This window comes from Polistes dominula, unplaced genomic scaffold (genome assembly GCF_049000335.1).
Source record: "Polistes dominula isolate Pdom_NZ unplaced genomic scaffold, Pdom_raw_medaka contig_25, whole genome shotgun sequence".
Lineage (NCBI taxonomy): Eukaryota > Metazoa > Arthropoda > Insecta > Hymenoptera > Vespidae > Polistes > Polistes dominula.
In genome coordinates this window covers 603,780-621,817 of record NW_028301094.1, presented here as the reverse complement: position 1 = coordinate 621,817, position 18,038 = coordinate 603,780, and the positions used below count along the sequence as shown (strand labels likewise).

The following is an 18,038-nucleotide window of genomic DNA, read 5'->3' as shown; positions in this document are numbered from 1 at the left end:
TGCTTTTCACTTTGATAAAGAAATAATGAACAAAATTAATTTCGACAGGTATAATATATCGAGATCTAAAGCTGGATAACGTATTGCTGGATCATGAAGGACACGTCAAGTTAACAGATTATGGAATGTGCAAAGAGGGTGTACGAGAAAGTGATACTACTGCTACTTTCTGTGGGACACCTAACTATATAGCTCCAGAGATATTGCGTGGAGAGGATTATAGCTTTTCAGTCGATTGGTGGGCTCTCGGCGTTTTATTGTACGAAATGCTTGCGGGTCGTAGTCCTTTCGATATAGCTGGTGCTTCGGAGAATCCCGATCAGAATACCGAGGATTATCTCTTCCAAGTAATATTACAAAAGACGATTCGTATTCCGCGATCGTTATCGGTAAAGGCCGCTTCCGTTTTGAAAGGCTTCCTTTGCAAGGATCCCGCTGAGAGACTTGGTTGCGGAAAAAGGCCTTCGGCCTTTATCGATATAGTCACACATTCTTTCTTCAAGGCTATCGATTGGGATATGGTATGCCACTTTCTTTCTTTCTTTGTCATTCATAAAAATAGATAGGTGATTTTTTGAATATAATGGTTCTAACGAGCTATGATGTTAATCGATAATCCGCAGCTTGAACATAAGCAAGTCACGCCGCCATATAAACCACGCTTGGATTCTGATCGAGATTTGGCTAACTTCCCACCAGAATTCACCGATGAACCAGTACATCTAACGCCGGACGATCCGTAAGTTTTTTTTATTATCTTTTATCTTTGATGAAATTTATTTGGAAGTTATTTTATGAAACTCTGTTATTTTTCATTTATACAGACTTTTTTCAGACTTATCATTGCCATATTGGTTTAAATTAGATTTTAAAGATTATTTCATCAAATTCATTGTTATAATTAACAGTGTATAATAATATCATTTTACTGACATTAGTTTCTTTCATATTTTTCTAGGAGAGTTATTGATAAGATTGATCAAAGCGAGTTTGAGGGTTTTGAATACGTGAATCCGTTATTAATGTCTCTGGAGGATTGTGTGTGACAAGAGCCGCTTGTAGTATTGCCACGGCACATTCAAGAACAGCAACAACAACAGCAACAACAGCAACAGCAACAACAAATGCAACAGTTTTACATGGAAGAATTGTCGAACAAACTGTCAAAGTTACGAATCGATCCCCTCCTTCGTATAAGCTCTGAAAATCAGGGATATCATAACGATGTTTTCGTAATGACCTATTCGCAAGAAAATGAGAACGACAATAATTACAACGAGTATCATCTGCCGCCAATCTTCCCGTTTCGATACGAAAGGCCGATGTGCTCCCGTTCTCTTAGTATTACTGATGTCACTTACGATTCTGGTAACAATAACAGCAACAGCAGTAGCAGTAACAGCAACAAAATGGATAATAACAACGCAGTTGTTTCTACTAACAATTATGATGAAAACGATTACGATGATGTGGAGGATGAGAGTCCTAGAAAAGGATTATTGAAGCAGATATTTTGCCTTCCATTAAATTAAGATCCTTATACACACATACACATAAAAATGGGGCGAGGGGGTTTTTCTGCGTTTTTAAAATGAAACGAAAAGAAGAGAAGATAAAAAATAAAAATAAAAATAAAAATAAAAATAAAAAAAAATAATATAAAAATAAAGAAGGAAGAAATATTTGCTTCCCGGTATTATTATAATAATACGATAAACGATGATCGATTATATCTATCGTCATTTTTTTATAAACAAAGACAGATATGAGATTTGAGGCCTACGATAATGTTGTGAACTTTTATCAAAGTTCTCTCGTTTGACTTCTGTCAAAGTAGTAGGACGAGCGCATTCAAATTCGTCATACATTCATATATACATGTATATATACATATGTGATATATACTTTCATATATATATCATATATATAATATATACACTCACACATTATAGGAATTGTACCCTTACTTTAATTCTCTTGACATGGTGCTGCAATATGAATTTATTCTATTAACGTCTAACGTTATTTTCAGCTACTTTTAATGCTGGGAAATGAGGTTAAAGAAAATAATTAAGAAGAAGTAGTAGAAGATGATGATTATAACGATGATGATAATGATGATGATAATGATGACGATGGTGATGATGATAAGGAAGAAGAAGAAGAGGAAAGGTGGTGACAGGAGAAGAAGGCAGAAGAAGGGGAGGGAGAAGATTAAAAAAAAAAAAAAGAAGAGAAAACGTACCTGACTGCTTCGACTAATCTCTCTTTCTAATTTAAAATATGTTATTCCATTGTGCAGTCATTCCACTTATATCTATAGGTATAGATATATAAATATAATATACAGACATAAATACATACATTTACACATATACTAATTAACGACGATTAATTAACAGTTTTTGCTTATTCTTCAAATTTGAACGATAATTTTAATCTGTTCAATCTAAGTTTAATCAGGCGAAGTAAGTTGACGCGATTTAACAACAATAACTAAAAAAAAAGTATTATAAGAATTAGAAATTAGATGCATTTTAAATGCCAACATACCAAACGTATAGGTGTAATAAATAATATTTCTACGATGATCGACTAGAAATGATTGAGAGAATTTTTCAAGTATTTTCCTTTGTTGTTTAGAAATTTTCTTTTCTTTTTTTAATTGCTTTTTTTTATTCATATATATATATATATATTTTTATTTTGTTTTAATTGAACTAATAATTACACCGAAAAATATAGCTTACAATTAAAATATACGAATAGTCATGTAGTCAAATGATAGACACTTTGAAAGTGTGTATGCACTTTGATTATATACCGCGTTATTATTAACAATGAAACGTTATTCATATATTATTATATATATATATATATATGTAAGATATATATATATATATGTAAAAATATATCAAGTCGTTGTAACTGTGGAAAAAAATAACACGTTCCAAATATCTTTATCGAATGTTTGTGTAAAACCATGCGCAAACTTATATAATTGAACCGATTATTATAAAAGTGGTGTTTATTGTTGACAAACAAAACATTGAGGAAACTTAATTTTTATTAAATATAAATAAAATATCTAAATTATGAGTGTTTCTCAATTTTTTTTAAATGTCCTTACACTACTTTCATAATAAGAGGTAAATTTTTTTTTTTTTTTAATATATAGTTTATTTAGAGAGCGATAGACAGAGAGTATTAATAAAATGTACATATAAAGTCAATTAAGAACGTATTTTCTAGATGCTACATTTAATTATACCGTTTGTATAATTGCATTCGCTTGATAACAAATAAAAATGATATTATTATTATTATTATTATTATTATTATTTGCATATATATTTTTGTTATTTTTTTATTTGCTTGTTTCTTGCTTCGTTTCTTTCGAGAGAGAAAAAAGAACCTTGTTTGCAGTTACAACGATTTTTATACATTGACCTGAAGTATTGCTAAATTAAAAAAAAATATAAAAGACAAAAAAAAAATGAAGAAGAAGAAGAAGAAGGAAAAAAGTATTTATTAAAAAAATGCCAATTCTCGGAAAATAATTAGTTAAATACTTTCGAAGAAAGATAATATTACATATGTATAAAAGGATAAAAATTAAATCAATTCGAATTATATTGCAAGTACACTTTGAGAGGATAAAGCAGAATGTGTTATTGAACTTTCATTTACGAATGTTGCGTATTACACCTTTTTAAATAAGATTAATTAAAAATAATAATTATTAATATTGTTTAATAAGACAGAATTTTAAATAAAAAAGAAAAAGAAAGAATAAGAATAAAAAAAAAAGGAGACAAAAATGCAAAATATGAAAGTTGTCAATAGGAAAAGAGAGAAAGAGAGAAGAGGAGGAGGAAGTAATATTTGGTTTTCATATAAATTTATGCGAGGACAAAAAAATTATATAAAAAGAAAATTATAAAAAAAACATATATATAAATATATAAATAAAGAAAAAAAAAAAGAAAAAAGAAACCAAGTGCTGAAGTTTGTAAACGCACTGATTATAGATTGTATTCAATTTTTAAAATGATTGATAAAATAATTCGTTTTCGATTTAAACGCGACGATAGGAGTCTGATTTTAAAGTGACAACATTTATCAGATATTTACTAGATTTAGATAGATAAGTAAATAAATAAATACATAAATAAATAAATAAATGAATATATGAAGTAATTATACGGCACATATAACTTCAACATGATGTGTGATCGTCTTAAATAAAAATTAAATACATTCTCTAGCCTGAGAAGTTATAATTCGATAGAGAAATTTTATATTGCCGTTATATAAAAATATATATATATATATATGAAAACGATTGAGACAAAATGAATATTAAAATAAGATTTTATTGGAATAGAAGAAAAATAAATGAAAAAAGGAAGAAAACAAGAATGAATGAAAGAAATGGTACGCGAAGGCTTTAGTATAATAATAATTATAATACTATTACTACTAATAATGATACTAATAATAATAATAATATTATTAATAATAATAGTAATAATAATATGATTCCTATATACGCCATTTTTTCGAGTCTAACTATTTACTTTAATTAATGAAGAAAAAGATAATGGACAAATGAGAGATATTAAATAAACATTCATTTACACACGCGTATAAAACGGCATTGAGAAAAAGTAAATGTATATTTATCGCATATATATATGCGGATAAAACATTTATTATAATAACAATAATAATAATAATAATAATAATAATAATAATAATAATAATAATAATAATAATTATAATTATAATAATTCTAGTTAGATCATTGCACGATATATTCAGGGTGGTGGTTGCATGAGAGAGATATATCTTATTCGTCGTATTAAAACACGTTAAACGTTATATAATACATGTTATATACATATATATCGCTTTTATTGATTAACTTTTCCTATATATATATATAGAATCGTCGAAATAATATTAATAATAATAATTAAAAAAAATATATACATAAAGATATAAAATTCTTTACGATAATATCTTCTCTACAATTGTCCGACCACCCTGTATTATTAACTCGCATGTACATATATACGCATGTACATAGCTTTAAATGAAATAACAACAAATGGATAAATAAATAAATAAATAAATAAATAAATAAATAAATAAATAAATATATTAATTAATTAAATGAAAGCAAAAGTATGTATTGAGTCGTAAGTATTTCTGTAGATTTAAGAAGATACAATTATTGTTAGGACTATTTGAAAAATTCTTGGCCTTTGTTTTTTAATTCCTTTTTTTTTTGTTTAGAAAATTTTGTTTTAATATAAATTACATGAAGTGGAAAAAATAGAAAGGAGCATGAATTTTTTTAACTGGTCCACGTAAAGAAGAACTCTAAAATAATATATCAGGGGACTGTGGTTATTTGTAATATAGTAATTTCAGTACTATAGATATATATACATATATTATATAATACTACTATTACTACTACTACTACTAAAAAACATTAACAACAAAATTATTGTACTTTTGTTAAGTTAAATAATTTTTTTTATTCGTGACAATCATCGTCGTTGTTGTCGCAATAAGTTCATTTGGAAAATATTTTATTGTCTATTCGCTAACGAAGTTATCAAATTATTATTATTTTCAACGAGTGTATTTGAGGCCTTTAAAATTGCGTTATATTGATTAATAAATAATGTAATATTATTTATTAATAACTTCGTCGGTGATTAACCTAACGTCCGCGCACTTTTTGCTTCCAGCAGCTCAGGCACACGTTAGAAAAATAAAAAGAAAATAGCAGAAGGCTAAATAAAATGACAGTTTAATTAGAAAGAAAAAAAAAAAACAATATGTCATAACTAATAACTAATGCAGATTAAGAAAAGTTATATGAATGCTAGCATATTACAAAGACCGCATTGTTTTTATATAGAGCCATGGTATATATATACATATATAATAATTATTAATGTTAATTGATATTATTATTATTATTATTATTATTATTATTATTGGATGTGCGATATGGTAGAGTATAATAAGCTCATAAAAACTGCAAAAGTTGAATTTGTATTATTTTTATTTGTACGATTTCCGATGTATCTAATCTTCTAATATTAGAACGATGATTAGATATACGTACCACGACGTTTAATTATTATTTTTATTCCTGACGTTATTATCCTATTATTATAATTATTATAATATAGTAGCTTATATATACATATATATAAAGAGATAAAAAAAACTAAACGCTTATAATCCTAGGATTTGTCATGCGATTAATTTGCTAATATCATATTCGCGCACCGAAGGTGAAGTTATTTGTTGTATTTATCCATCGTGATAAAAAAAAGGTTGAAAAGCCTCTATTGTTCATGCTTTTCCATTTCTTTCGTGTTTTAACGCGACAAGAAACTACACACACACACACACATAGTACATATATTACGGATGGCCTCATTATTACTGTTTAAAACTATCCTACGTATATTTGAAAAGAAATTGTGCTAAAAACGTTATTACTGCATACACATTGCCGTTTAATAGTATTTTTATAAAGTTATGTTTTTGCAAATAGAATTATTGAGCATTAAATATATCGTACATTAATACAACAATTATTATTATATTATTATTATTAATATTAGTATAGAATACTATTACTATTATTGTCATATTATCATTATCATTATTATTATTATTATTATTATTAGTATTATCATTATTATTATACTTTTTATTATTATTATCGTTATCATTATCATTATTATTATCATTATTATTATCATCACATTAATTTACGACGTGAAAAAGCGAATTGGTTCCTTAATCGATAGTACGAAAATAAATAAGTAATTACCGCAAAAGACACAATTATTTATGTATTATCTACAAAGTTAAAAAAAAGAAGGAATAGAGATGAAAAAAAATAGAAGAGAAAATAAAATGCAAGATAATATCTTTAAAAAGGAATTGTAAAGAGAGAACTTAGTCGAGATATCTTGCGGTTAACTTTAAAGAAGGGCATGTATTTTAAAGAGATTAATCACAGGAAGAGAAAATAAATTACAAGAAAAATAAAATTATAACTTATATATATACATAGGTTTGACTGTTCGAAGTTTAATCAGATTGAAAAAAAAAAAAAAGTAAAGAAAGAGAGAACAAAAATATATATAAAATATATATATATATATATATATATATATAAATAATTATATGCTCCAACGTTTAAGAATGAAAAAATAAAATAAAATAAATATAAAAATAAAACGATACCTCGTATATAGTTAGTTACGTAGGTAATAAACATAAATAAATAAATATAAAAAATTGAGGAGGGCATATGCTATAGAAAATATGAATTCATTTTTCACTTTCGTGGATCACGATACAAGGATCAACGTTGGTACTTTATAATATTCTCGATACATACAATAAAAGCCCTTATCGAATACATTTGTCAAGTTTATTAATTACATCCTATGGTGCATATACCTACATATACCTATGTTTGTATTTCTGTTTAATTCTTACATTTCCATAAAAAGGAATAATCTAATAAGATGATCTATTTTCTTTAAACAAGAAAATTATTGCAATAATGTAAGATAAAAAATAGTAAAAAAAAAAAAAAAAAAGGATCATTTCTTTGCATGCAGAAAATAATTTTTTATGTGATCAGATGACCCTTTATTAAAAGAACAAAAAATTGTGAGAATAATTTAAAAGGAAGATTGTGTTCTTATAAAAGACAAAAAAGAAAAGAAAATGGATTATGATTTTTCGTGATTTTTGAGATAATATTTATCGTGGAGCTTGAGGAAAAAAAGGGTGAGAGCTTTATTAAATCAACGCATCGTCTATTTCTAACTCTCGCCCTTTTTCTCTATCTCTGTTCCTTCTTTTATTTTCTCATCCCTTCTTCTCCTTCTCACCATCAGAGTTTGCGCTATTGCGATTACTTTGCTTTGATCGACCCATACCTTCGTGAACAAAAAAATAATGAAAATATTGTGGATGAAATTAAAGGCACGTTGTTGATCATTCTAACTTTTTTGTCTTAATAAAAAATGCATTAACATTCTTCTTTATTTTATCTTTGGAAAAATAATTTACGATTACGAAAGAGGAAGACAACTTAGATGAATTTTAGTCATATAATACGCGTTTCTTTCGTATGCAGAATCACGTACCATTCGTACACATACAAATATTATTCTATTTAAATTTACATAGATATATCTTTTAAGAATATTTTTTCTTCTCATCATTTAAATCACATTGTTTTACGATTTTGTGCCATAAGTGACATACATTCATTTATATTCCAATGCATAAAACAGAAATCATACATTCATTGCAAATCATTGCATTTTTTTATATGTAAAGGAAGGGTGTTCAATTAAATTGTTTTACAGAAAAGAAATATTATAAATTATAAAATATTATAATTCTATTAAAAAAACCAACAATGAATTTTGTTTCCTTTTTCTTTTTTTCCTGTAAAACAAGTTTGGAGACACTTTGTATGTTAATTAAATAAAATCTATATTTTATAATAGTATTTATGAATAGCGTAATAACGCGTACATTAAATTTCCATACACGCTATTGATAATCGTCAATTAACGCAGGATTGGTGCCTTTTGATAGCTTAACATAGATACACACACGTATACACACGTAGACGAACTCAATTATATTATAATTTATGCTGCTAAATTACCAGGGTGAAAATGTAAATTATCCAATAGATCGTAGAGGATAATTGACTATTTCTATTTGTAATTCGTATTCGACTACGTGCATAGGTGTTATGGGAGAATACGTAAATACGTGACTTCTAGTACGTATATCGAATAATCTATTAAAACGAAAATCTGTACAATTTCTGTTTATCTCTTTTACGCCACGATGGCAAAGATAAACCACCAAATGCGTGATAGTTCAATCATTTATAATTACAAACATGCAAATATACACATTTATATTAAGATCATTTTTAATTCATCTATATCACGTTACGCTCGATTTCCTTTGAAATATTCGATAATTAGTTTTCGATTCAGTTTACCAAATATTTCCAAGGATTCCGCAAAGTACATTTCATTAAACTATTTCCACGGGTTTGTTAATTTATCCCGATTAATTAACAAATCTAATTTTATATCTTCCTAATTACAGAATTTAAAAATTAGGATTTAATTTGTTTCTTTCAACTGTTTCAATTCTTTTAAATAAAAATGTTAAAGAAACGTTCTTAACGAGTAGTATAATAAAAATAATAAAACCATAGACGTTTCATCTTGGGTGTTGAGAGTTTCGGGTATTCAAAAATAAACTTGGGAATGTAATTTTAAATGGAGGTCCAAGAAGAAGCTCTTAAAAAGGACAACTTTTTATATTACATTTCAGGCCCCCTAGCAAGGACTAGCAATGGAATAAGGGAGTCCTTTGCTACTTTTTCTTTACGTTCTCTTATTCAATGGTATATATATTCTCGTTGGATGGTGATCGTTCGTTCGGCTTTTGCTTTGAGAAAGAAAAAGTTGTCCCCCTTTTTTCCTAACGTGTTTTCTTTTTCTTTTACTCTTTTGCCCTAAAGGGAACTAAACGATCCTATCTTTTTCTCATTGTCATCATATTGTCATACATATTGTCATCGTATTGTCTTTTTATGTTAGAAATGAAAATTTTCATCATTTTTATACTTATTGCTCTTCTTTTCCTGTTTTTTTTTTCTTGTTTGCTCAAATAAAAAAAAACGCGTGTATCCATCGAAGTCTTCAATCTGAAACATTTTTGTAAACCTGTGCAAATATATTAAAAGTTATATTAATTATGGACTATTAAATATGTATATATATATTTCATATTTAGTTTTAGTGTGTGCCTTCAGAAATGCATTTATACAAATATATCAAGTGGAGGATAATAAAAAAGGTTTGATGATAACTCCAACGAAGATCACCTGCAACAAAAAGAAAACTATATTAATAATACAATCAAGTGATATGAAGTAGCCTAACATATGAATCGTCCAATTCGTAGATGCACTTTTTAATTATATTCTATAATTATTTTTATCAAATATCTATCTACCATTGCTATGAAGTTAAATATAAAAGAAGTTATTTTACATTTAGAAAAAATAAAAAAAAATAAAAAAGTAAAAGTACATATATTAAGTTACTAGAAAAAATAATATCCATTAATTATGATGACTAATACTTTAAAACTGTATTATATAGAGAAGAAAAAATTAGAAATTTAATGAAATACGATCACAGTTAAAAATCTTAAAGGCAAAAAAAAGAAAAGAGAGATTACTTTAATATTTACTGAACGTTATTTAAGCTTCAAAATGTAATAAGAAGGAAATTAAAATTTTTTGACTCTAATTAAACACATGTGCATCTTTTTGACGATATAGACACAAGTTTGGTGTCCCAAGGAGATGGAATGATCCATCATCTCCACTTACAACTAAAAATTAATGACGAGCAAACAAGTAAACGATAAAATATAAAATATGACTAGAGAGCCATTCTCTAAAGGTTCGAACTTGCTGTTAAACCTTTGAAAATAACTCAATAGCCTCAGTAGTTGCCCTCTTGAGCCACAATTAAGTGGGGGCCTCTTCGGCATTAAGCCTCTTCTTTCTTCATTCCATGAAAACTGCATTTGGACATTTCCTACGTGCGAGCAAGATAAGATCTTTCATACTAATGTTGCAAATGAACTCGTATTTTGTTACAATTCTAATTCTCAATTATTGAAAAAATTAATTTACATTTCGCGTTCACTTTTCTAGCTCGTGGACCATCAATGAACTTAGAGTTCATTGACCATACACGAGAATATTTAATTGAATGTCCAAGCAGATAATAATTTCCCTCGATGACCTAATAACACTTCGCACTATTAACGTTGAATAATAAAATCGAATTGAAATAAGTAGTGCAGTAAATGTAATGCATTTTCTTGCAATACCTTCATTTCATTAATTCTTTATGTTTAGTAATATCAAATATTTGTAGCTGTAAGACGAAATCGCGATAGTGCGTAGTGCTAATCCTGAAATACTTAAAACTAAGTATCAAATGCATCAAAGAATTTGCGAATTGAATTCGATTCTATCTCGTTCGAGATAAAATCGAAGTAGAAATGAATCTTTCAAATGGTTGCAAATACCTTTGAATCATGATACATAATAAAGATCACAGAATAGTCACAAAATAAATTAACAAATCAAGCATAATATAGAATGAGATGATAAAATTTTGTAACAATTCTGTATAAACCAGGAGGCGGAATTTCCACTCCGGAGTGGAAGCAAAAAGTCTAATGCCTTTCCTGGATCCTACCTACTTAAAATTAAAGTTTTCACATTCATTCAGAGAAGTATGCTACCTGCCTGCCTATTATCCATATTTTTACCCATTTTAAGAAAAACCATACATACCCACCCACTCACTCCACGGTTCTCACACATACCACCAGGGTGCAAAAGCCTAAACTAGAGAGCATGCCCCGGGGCACCTCCGACACCCTAGTTCAACCACGTTTTCTAAACTTATATGCTAATGGGTATACGTACGTGTTGCTGTAATCGACTGCCAAGGCTAATGATTATTGCATAAAAAAACTAAAGCAAAAATACACGTATACACTAGTATATTTATATGCATACTAGTAATATACAAGTATATCAAAGTTTCCACAAATAAATGCAGTAACTCTACTATGCAAACGATTATCAAAAAAATTAGAAATATTTAATATAAATATAAGAATGAAGATAGATATGTAGAAGTAATGCTTTAAGTATTTAATGATGTATTAAATGAATAAAAAATATCGCGAAACGATGTACAATACACACTACCTAATACGCACACACAGGTGTAAAGTACATCGTGCAATCACTAGCACAATAACAGCCGCCAATAGGGGAAAAAACTAAAACTAAACCCACGCTAACTGTTTCTCACCCATACGTGTAACACCTGGGCATACGCATAGATGAGAACGCAGAAAGTATGGGGGGAGAAACGGGAGATTAGTATATTAGAAGCTGAAAATCCTGATCTAAAAAATATGATTAACACATATATAAATATATCAAAAGATTTTAATAAAAATTCATCTAAACGGGCTAAGGACTCTACAAGTCATTTGGTGAATAATGACTTAAACAAGCGAATGAAAAAAAAAAGTTACCCCATATGAAACAATTATAGTTTCGAGGTAAGGATGTATTAAAAGACTCTACAATAATGATGGATATTTTTTGCAAACCTCGGACGATTCTTTCATTAAATGGCTGTTCTAATGAAAGAACTGGGCTTTGAGCCACCACTTAATTGCCAGAATCTATCCGTTCGCGAATTGGGTTTGTCTTCTTGCTCATTTATTAACAATATCGAAGTATATATTATTTATTTAATATTAATAGATTATTCTCGATTAGATAAACTATGTACGAAGCAATACATGTAAGACATTTATTACATACTTTTCTGGACGAAAACGAGTAAATTAATGCTCAATTTCATCACTATTGACCACGAACAAAACACGTAATAAAAAAGAGAGTGCATTTATTAATTGCATTATTAATTAAATGAATTTAACCGATGAGACAAGAAAACCTATCCTAAACTAATAATAAAACATACAATAAAATATACAATTTTCATGAGTAACTCCTAAAAAGGAATTACTCATGTGCTCGTCAATAATTTATTTAAATAATTACAACCAGTAACTCGTGCCGATTTGGACCTTTCATCCTCGGCATGATTGAGCACTGGAGGGACTTTAAATAAAAACTCACGATTTAAGAAGTTCTGCGATGGCTCCAAAACACTCCTACTTCGCAGCAAGTATTGTACCACCAAAAGTCCATCGAAGATTCATCAAAGATCCATCGAAGAATTCATTCAACATCTTTGAAAGGAAGAGAATCCATGGTTTCATCTGTAAAATAAAATAGACAAAACGATAAGTTATCTGGAATATTATCCAAAATCATGTTAAAATAAAATCGAATAAAAATGAATACTTACAATGCATTCCAATGGGACGAAGCTCAATGGCATCACGGTGATGCACACCTCGCGTGAATCTAATAACGCGGTATAAACGAAAATAAGAAACTATAGATGAGTTTCTTATCGCGAATCCGAAATTTTATTATACGACGAACAACACTGACTCTAATTCGCGTTTGATTTTAACTTATTACTCGCGCCCGATCACTGATTCTAAACTGCACTAATTCAAAGACTGCATTGCTCGCAGTCAAATGCAAGAACAAAAATTTCACTCCCAGTCACTTCACATGGGCCATACGTGCACGATTGCAATCTGAAACTGAAATAAAAAACAATACTATTAATATCATTACTATTACAGAAAATCATTAAAATTTTTAAGGAATTATTTAATAAAAAAATATACTCACTTTAAATCTTTATTGATGAAGGCACAATGGGTCTCCTATCCTTAGGATAATGATGACAATGCACAAATAATGACTATAAAACTGCATTATAAATGCAATTAATTCAATTAACACTAGATTTATGGACCGAGCAAATGTGATTCATTTCAAGCTTTTTTGTTACATATATATAAAATAGAAATATTTTAATTAGTTGTAATTTAATAAAATTTAAATTTAATTAATTTTAAAATAGAATATTTTTTAAAAATATATATTAATTTTTAATGCTGTAATGAAATATGCATGAATATTAATTCCTTTCCTCTACCTACTTTTGCATTTAAATAATGTTTGTAAATTCTTAAAAAATAGTGAACAAATCTAGTGTTAAACGAATTTCTAAATGAATTTAATTAATAAAATGTGAATACCATTCCAACGATGATCTGAAACACAAATAAAAACAAAATAATATAAATTGTTGTTATATAAAAATTATTATAATTATTGAGAAAATGTTTAATACAAAAATTGACTTACGTTTTTTCTTCATTGATGAATGCACGATGGGTCTCCTACCCTTAGGATGACGATGAGCACATGTTTAAACCGAATAAAAGAAACTTGCGAGTTTCTTAACTGAGCAAACGAAACTTTAACATGCGACGATCAACACTGAATTTACTTGTCGACTTTTTTATATTTTATTTTAACACGATGCAACACACGATAACCTCATTGCCTACGCGCTCGATTGCAATGATTTTCTGAAACATAACAAGAAAAAGAACAATTAATATCACTGTTGTAATAAAAATCAATTGAAATTATCATAAAAATGTTTGATAGTAAAATATACTTACTTTTAGTCTTCGTTGATGACTGCAGGATGGGTATCCTACCCTTAGGATGACGATGTATAAAATAAAATTAAATAAAAAGTCTGAAAAGCTGAAACATACTAAAAATTATATTACAATATTTCCTGTAAATCATTCCTGAAGGCAGGGCACACATTAAAACCCTTGAATATTTTTGATAAAATATTCAATGGTAAATAGAAAGAAATAATTTAATAATCTATGAGAGTTGACATAATTAAAAGTTAAAGTTATTAAATATTTGTGAAATTGAACAAAGTATGCAACTATTTGCTTGAAATATTACATATCAAGTATGTAATGTTAGTATAAATATTAATTAAAAATCTTTAAAGTTGTCTAAATAAAACAGTAATTGTATCAGCAAACTCAATAAAGAGTAACATAAAAAATAAACCAGATTTTATACTATTCAATGCAATGAAATACTTTTTAAACTATTAAAATTAAAAAGATAATGTTAGAAATAAAATAATTAAATAATTTAATACGCTTTATTTTCGTAGATGTTGTCTCGTTGAAAGATAGAAAGCTAATAGGAAGTACGTTACTACGTAACCTTAGTAGAGGAGATTTTGGGAGTGTCGAACGTTCGGCTATTATACCTGTGTTATCGGCTGTTTACGTTTTGTCGTCGGAAATTCGACGAAGAAAATTCCTCGAGAAATTCCTGGAAATATAAATACACATTTATAATAAACTATATGTCGAGTGTATTGTTTTCTTATTCTTCTTCTCTCTCTCTCACTCCTTCTCTCTCACTCTTTCTGTAGTATTTCTATATGCTTATATACTTATATTTAAAAGAAATAATGCTCACCTCGCCATATATGGAGAAGATAAAAAAAGTTGCCACAAGGTTAAAATATTAGTGAATTCGTGTTATAACTCTTCCCATGTTAAGAAAACTAAAAGAAAGTAAAATATGAAAACACATATAAAAATTATGCATGTAGTATGCATTTGATATATAACATTCGTTATATATCATTTAATATATAACAGGAAGGTGTACATTAAAATAATAATTGAAACAATTACCTGAAATTAACGGGATAACAAAATCCGCTGCAACAAGTATACAGATGACAGAATAAAAAAATTCGAAAGATTCGCCATATTGATGTGCATAAAACAGGCGCGTTAGACTGGCGCGAAAATCCTGCATGCGCGAAAATGATGCGCAGTAGATCTTCTTTCCATCTATAATAAAGACAAATTTCGAATGATTAAAAATACGATATAGGACCACAAAAATTGTCAAAATATACTTAAAAAATCAAAATTGATCCTTACATCCTTTATATATTATAATAGGAAGGTGTAAATCTTACAAAATATCTTTTAATTACCTGATCTTAACGGGACGATGACACTCCGATGTGTTCTCCACGAAAGACGCCATGAAACTGAAGAATTCGGACGAAAGCTTGGCTGTGATTGGCCAATTCCTTTTTTTGAACATGAAAAGGGTCCTCACAGCTTCTTACACGGACAGAATCTGACCTTCTTTATGACCACGCTGGTCAAACTACATATGATAATTTATTTATTAAATAAATTAAAAATCATTTCTATTTTTCTAATAAATGTACACGTAACTTAAAAATATTCTAAAAATAATGAATAGAATAAAAACAATGTAGACATTAAGAGATCTTTGTCGTTTTGCAAAAAAGAACAAAATCGTATAGAAGAGAATTATCGATAGAAAAATGTCTAATATGAAATGCACCATATGAAAGAATAAATTCCCAAAATCTGTATCGATAAAGAATCCTCAAAATTGAAATACTTTCAAAGATGCATAATTGTTTTAAAAATATTTACAATAACGTTTATACACGATTCACACACGAAGATTATTCCACATGATTTTCTATGCTATAAGATACTACATTCTCTTTATTCTATTCATTATTTTTAGAATAATCATAAGTAACTAGTAACAATTTAATTTGTAATCGAAAAAAGAAACATTTATTTATAACATATAAAAATTATTTTCTATTTAATATATGTTAAATTGTGAGATAGTAGAAACCTGCTTTAAAAAATAAAATTTGCATTATAACAAAAATTATTTTATCCTGAAATTAAATAAAATAAATATTACAATAAAAGTTATTAAAAAACATTATAAGGTAATTAGTTTCTGGAGATGAAATGGATAGAAGGAGCCAAGGAAAGGAATAAAAATATGTTCATTAGAAAATTACAGAAACTAATTACAATTATAATGTTTATGGTAAGCGGTCTTTAGCTAGTTTTTACTTGCAATGGAATGTAAAACATATCAAAATATGTTAAACATTACATGGAAAGTAAAATACCATTGCCCAGGTCTAACCACGAGGAGGTAACCGCTTCTGAAGACCCAAGAGGGATGTGCATCCTAAAGATGCTCACATCCGAATACAATTCAAAGGAATAAATCTAACTCTTAGGCCCCACCATAAGAGTACCATCCGAAAAATCGTTAAAATTATTATCGAAAATACCAGAGAAAAATTTCAATATTAAAAAATACAAAATGAAAGACAAGGAGTGTAATCTAAAAAGAAATTCAATAAAATCATCGATGATACTTAAAACTAACACACCCTTGAATAACTTCAACTTATAGAAATACAATCTATATACATTTATATACATAATTTTCAATCTCCATAAAATAAAGTATAATAATTAAGAAGAGTATACAATTATAAGTTGTACCATGGAATCTATAAGTAAAGAAAATACATTAAAAATAATTATCAAACACGTTCGATGCTAAAAGGAGAATTATATAACGATACAAATTTTCATTTTATTTATACAAATAATTATTTTATACTATCTTACATTACCAAGCCCACTTCTTGTTCCTTTTTGGTCCTCCTTTGGTCCACCTGTGGTCGTTTCCTTACCATAGTTCAATCTGCAACAGAAAACAAAGGGATAAAAAAGAGTTAAAACATAAAAGGGATAGGAAAAAAGGGGGGATGGGTGTAACTTTTAAAGCGGAACTTTTCACGATTTTTTTTTTAAGTGGTTTCCCCCCGATTGGACTAGTCCACTGACTCTAAATTTAGGAGAAACCTACACTAAATGTTCAGTCCAACACCGTATACTATTGCGAACTTACAGAAATGAATCCTTGGGTCCGTCTAACAATTAGCGGAAGATGCCTTCCCTTACAATGAAGCTTCAGTTTCCCATGCTACATGCATATCTATCTATGCATATCAAAAAGCCCAAAAAGCCAAAAAAGAAAAAAAGAAAAAAAGACGGTAGTTCCAGCTTAAAAGTTAAATGAACATGATTCTATCTTTGGGAGTAAGATAGAATCATGGCTCGCGTGGGCAGGGTCGCATCCCTGAAGTAAATTCTTTATTTGTAAATGGTACCACCCTTTACGAACAAAAAATTTACCCGCTACCCATTGAACCGCTTCTGAAACAGAAATTTTTAATGAATATTAATACAATTTTATTTGCAATGTAAGTAATTGGAGTATATTATATTACCTTCCGATCTAGGAACGCAATCAAGTTGAAGACAGTTATCTGATAAATTGAAAAAATAAATTCATATTAAAATTATTTTCTATTCAAAGAATGTTAATAGGTATGTAACGTTTAAATTAATGTATATGCGTTGAAACAATCTGAAAAATAATTAAAGTATATTAAAATAATGAAATAATTGTT

At 28.0% G+C, this 18,038-nt stretch overlaps 3 protein-coding genes across 8 annotated transcripts in view; 2 read left to right on the top strand and 1 right to left on the bottom strand.

Annotated features, from left to right (window-relative positions):
* Positions 1 to 1,148, top strand: part of aPKC (protein kinase C iota type) — a 22,306-nt gene extending 21,158 nt beyond the window's left edge. For all 5 annotated transcript variants that reach the window (XM_089176488.1, XM_089176486.1, XM_089176487.1 and 2 more), the window contains 3 exons: positions 49 to 521; positions 624 to 739; positions 959 to 1,148. In XM_089176488.1, the coding sequence (XP_089032614.1) occupies positions 49 to 521; positions 624 to 739; positions 959 to 1,046 (677 nt within the window). In that variant the 3' untranslated portion in view covers positions 1,047 to 1,148. The remainder of the gene's footprint in view (positions 1 to 48; positions 522 to 623; positions 740 to 958) is intronic.
* On the top strand, positions 1,125 to 7,465 carry LOC107072505 (uncharacterized). Its single transcript, XM_015332497.2, has one exon. The coding sequence runs from the start codon at positions 1,125 to 1,127 to the stop codon at positions 1,530 to 1,532; it is 408 nt and encodes a 135-aa protein (XP_015187983.2). The 3' UTR covers positions 1,533 to 7,465.
* Positions 4,727 to 18,038, bottom strand: LOC149031178 (uncharacterized). Of its 2 annotated transcripts, none has more exons than XM_089176492.1 (5): positions 15,696 to 18,038; positions 15,385 to 15,546; positions 15,164 to 15,251; positions 14,949 to 15,013; positions 4,727 to 9,821 (listed from the first exon to the last, which is right to left on the bottom strand). In XM_089176492.1, exons 1-3 carry the CDS (start codon positions 15,806 to 15,808, stop codon positions 15,212 to 15,214), a joined length of 315 nt encoding a protein of 104 aa, XP_089032618.1. In that variant the 5' UTR covers positions 15,809 to 18,038; the 3' UTR covers positions 4,727 to 9,821; positions 14,949 to 15,013; positions 15,164 to 15,211. The 2 variants fall into 2 exon arrangements, with proteins under 2 accessions (XP_089032618.1, XP_089032617.1); XM_089176491.1 differs by having other exon boundaries at positions 4,727 to 9,802; positions 15,696 to 18,037.

Bases quoted from the DNA above. Each gene is read 5' to 3' on its own strand.
- LOC107072505 (XM_015332497.2), top strand. From the start codon at position 1,125: ATGCAACAGTTTTACATGGAAGAATTGTCGAACAAACTGTCAAAGTTA.
- LOC149031178 (XM_089176492.1), bottom strand. From the start codon at position 15,808: ATGTTCAAAAAAAGGAATTGGCCAATCACAGCCAAGCTTTCGTCCGAA. The intron at 15,547-15,695 runs GTAATTAAAAGA...TCTTTATTATAG, and splicing joins CATCGTCCCGTTAAGATCAG to ATGGAAAGAAGATCTACTGC. The intron at 15,252-15,384 runs GTAATTGTTTCA...ACTTTCTTTTAG, and splicing joins TGTTATCCCGTTAATTTCAG to TTTTCTTAACATGGGAAGAG.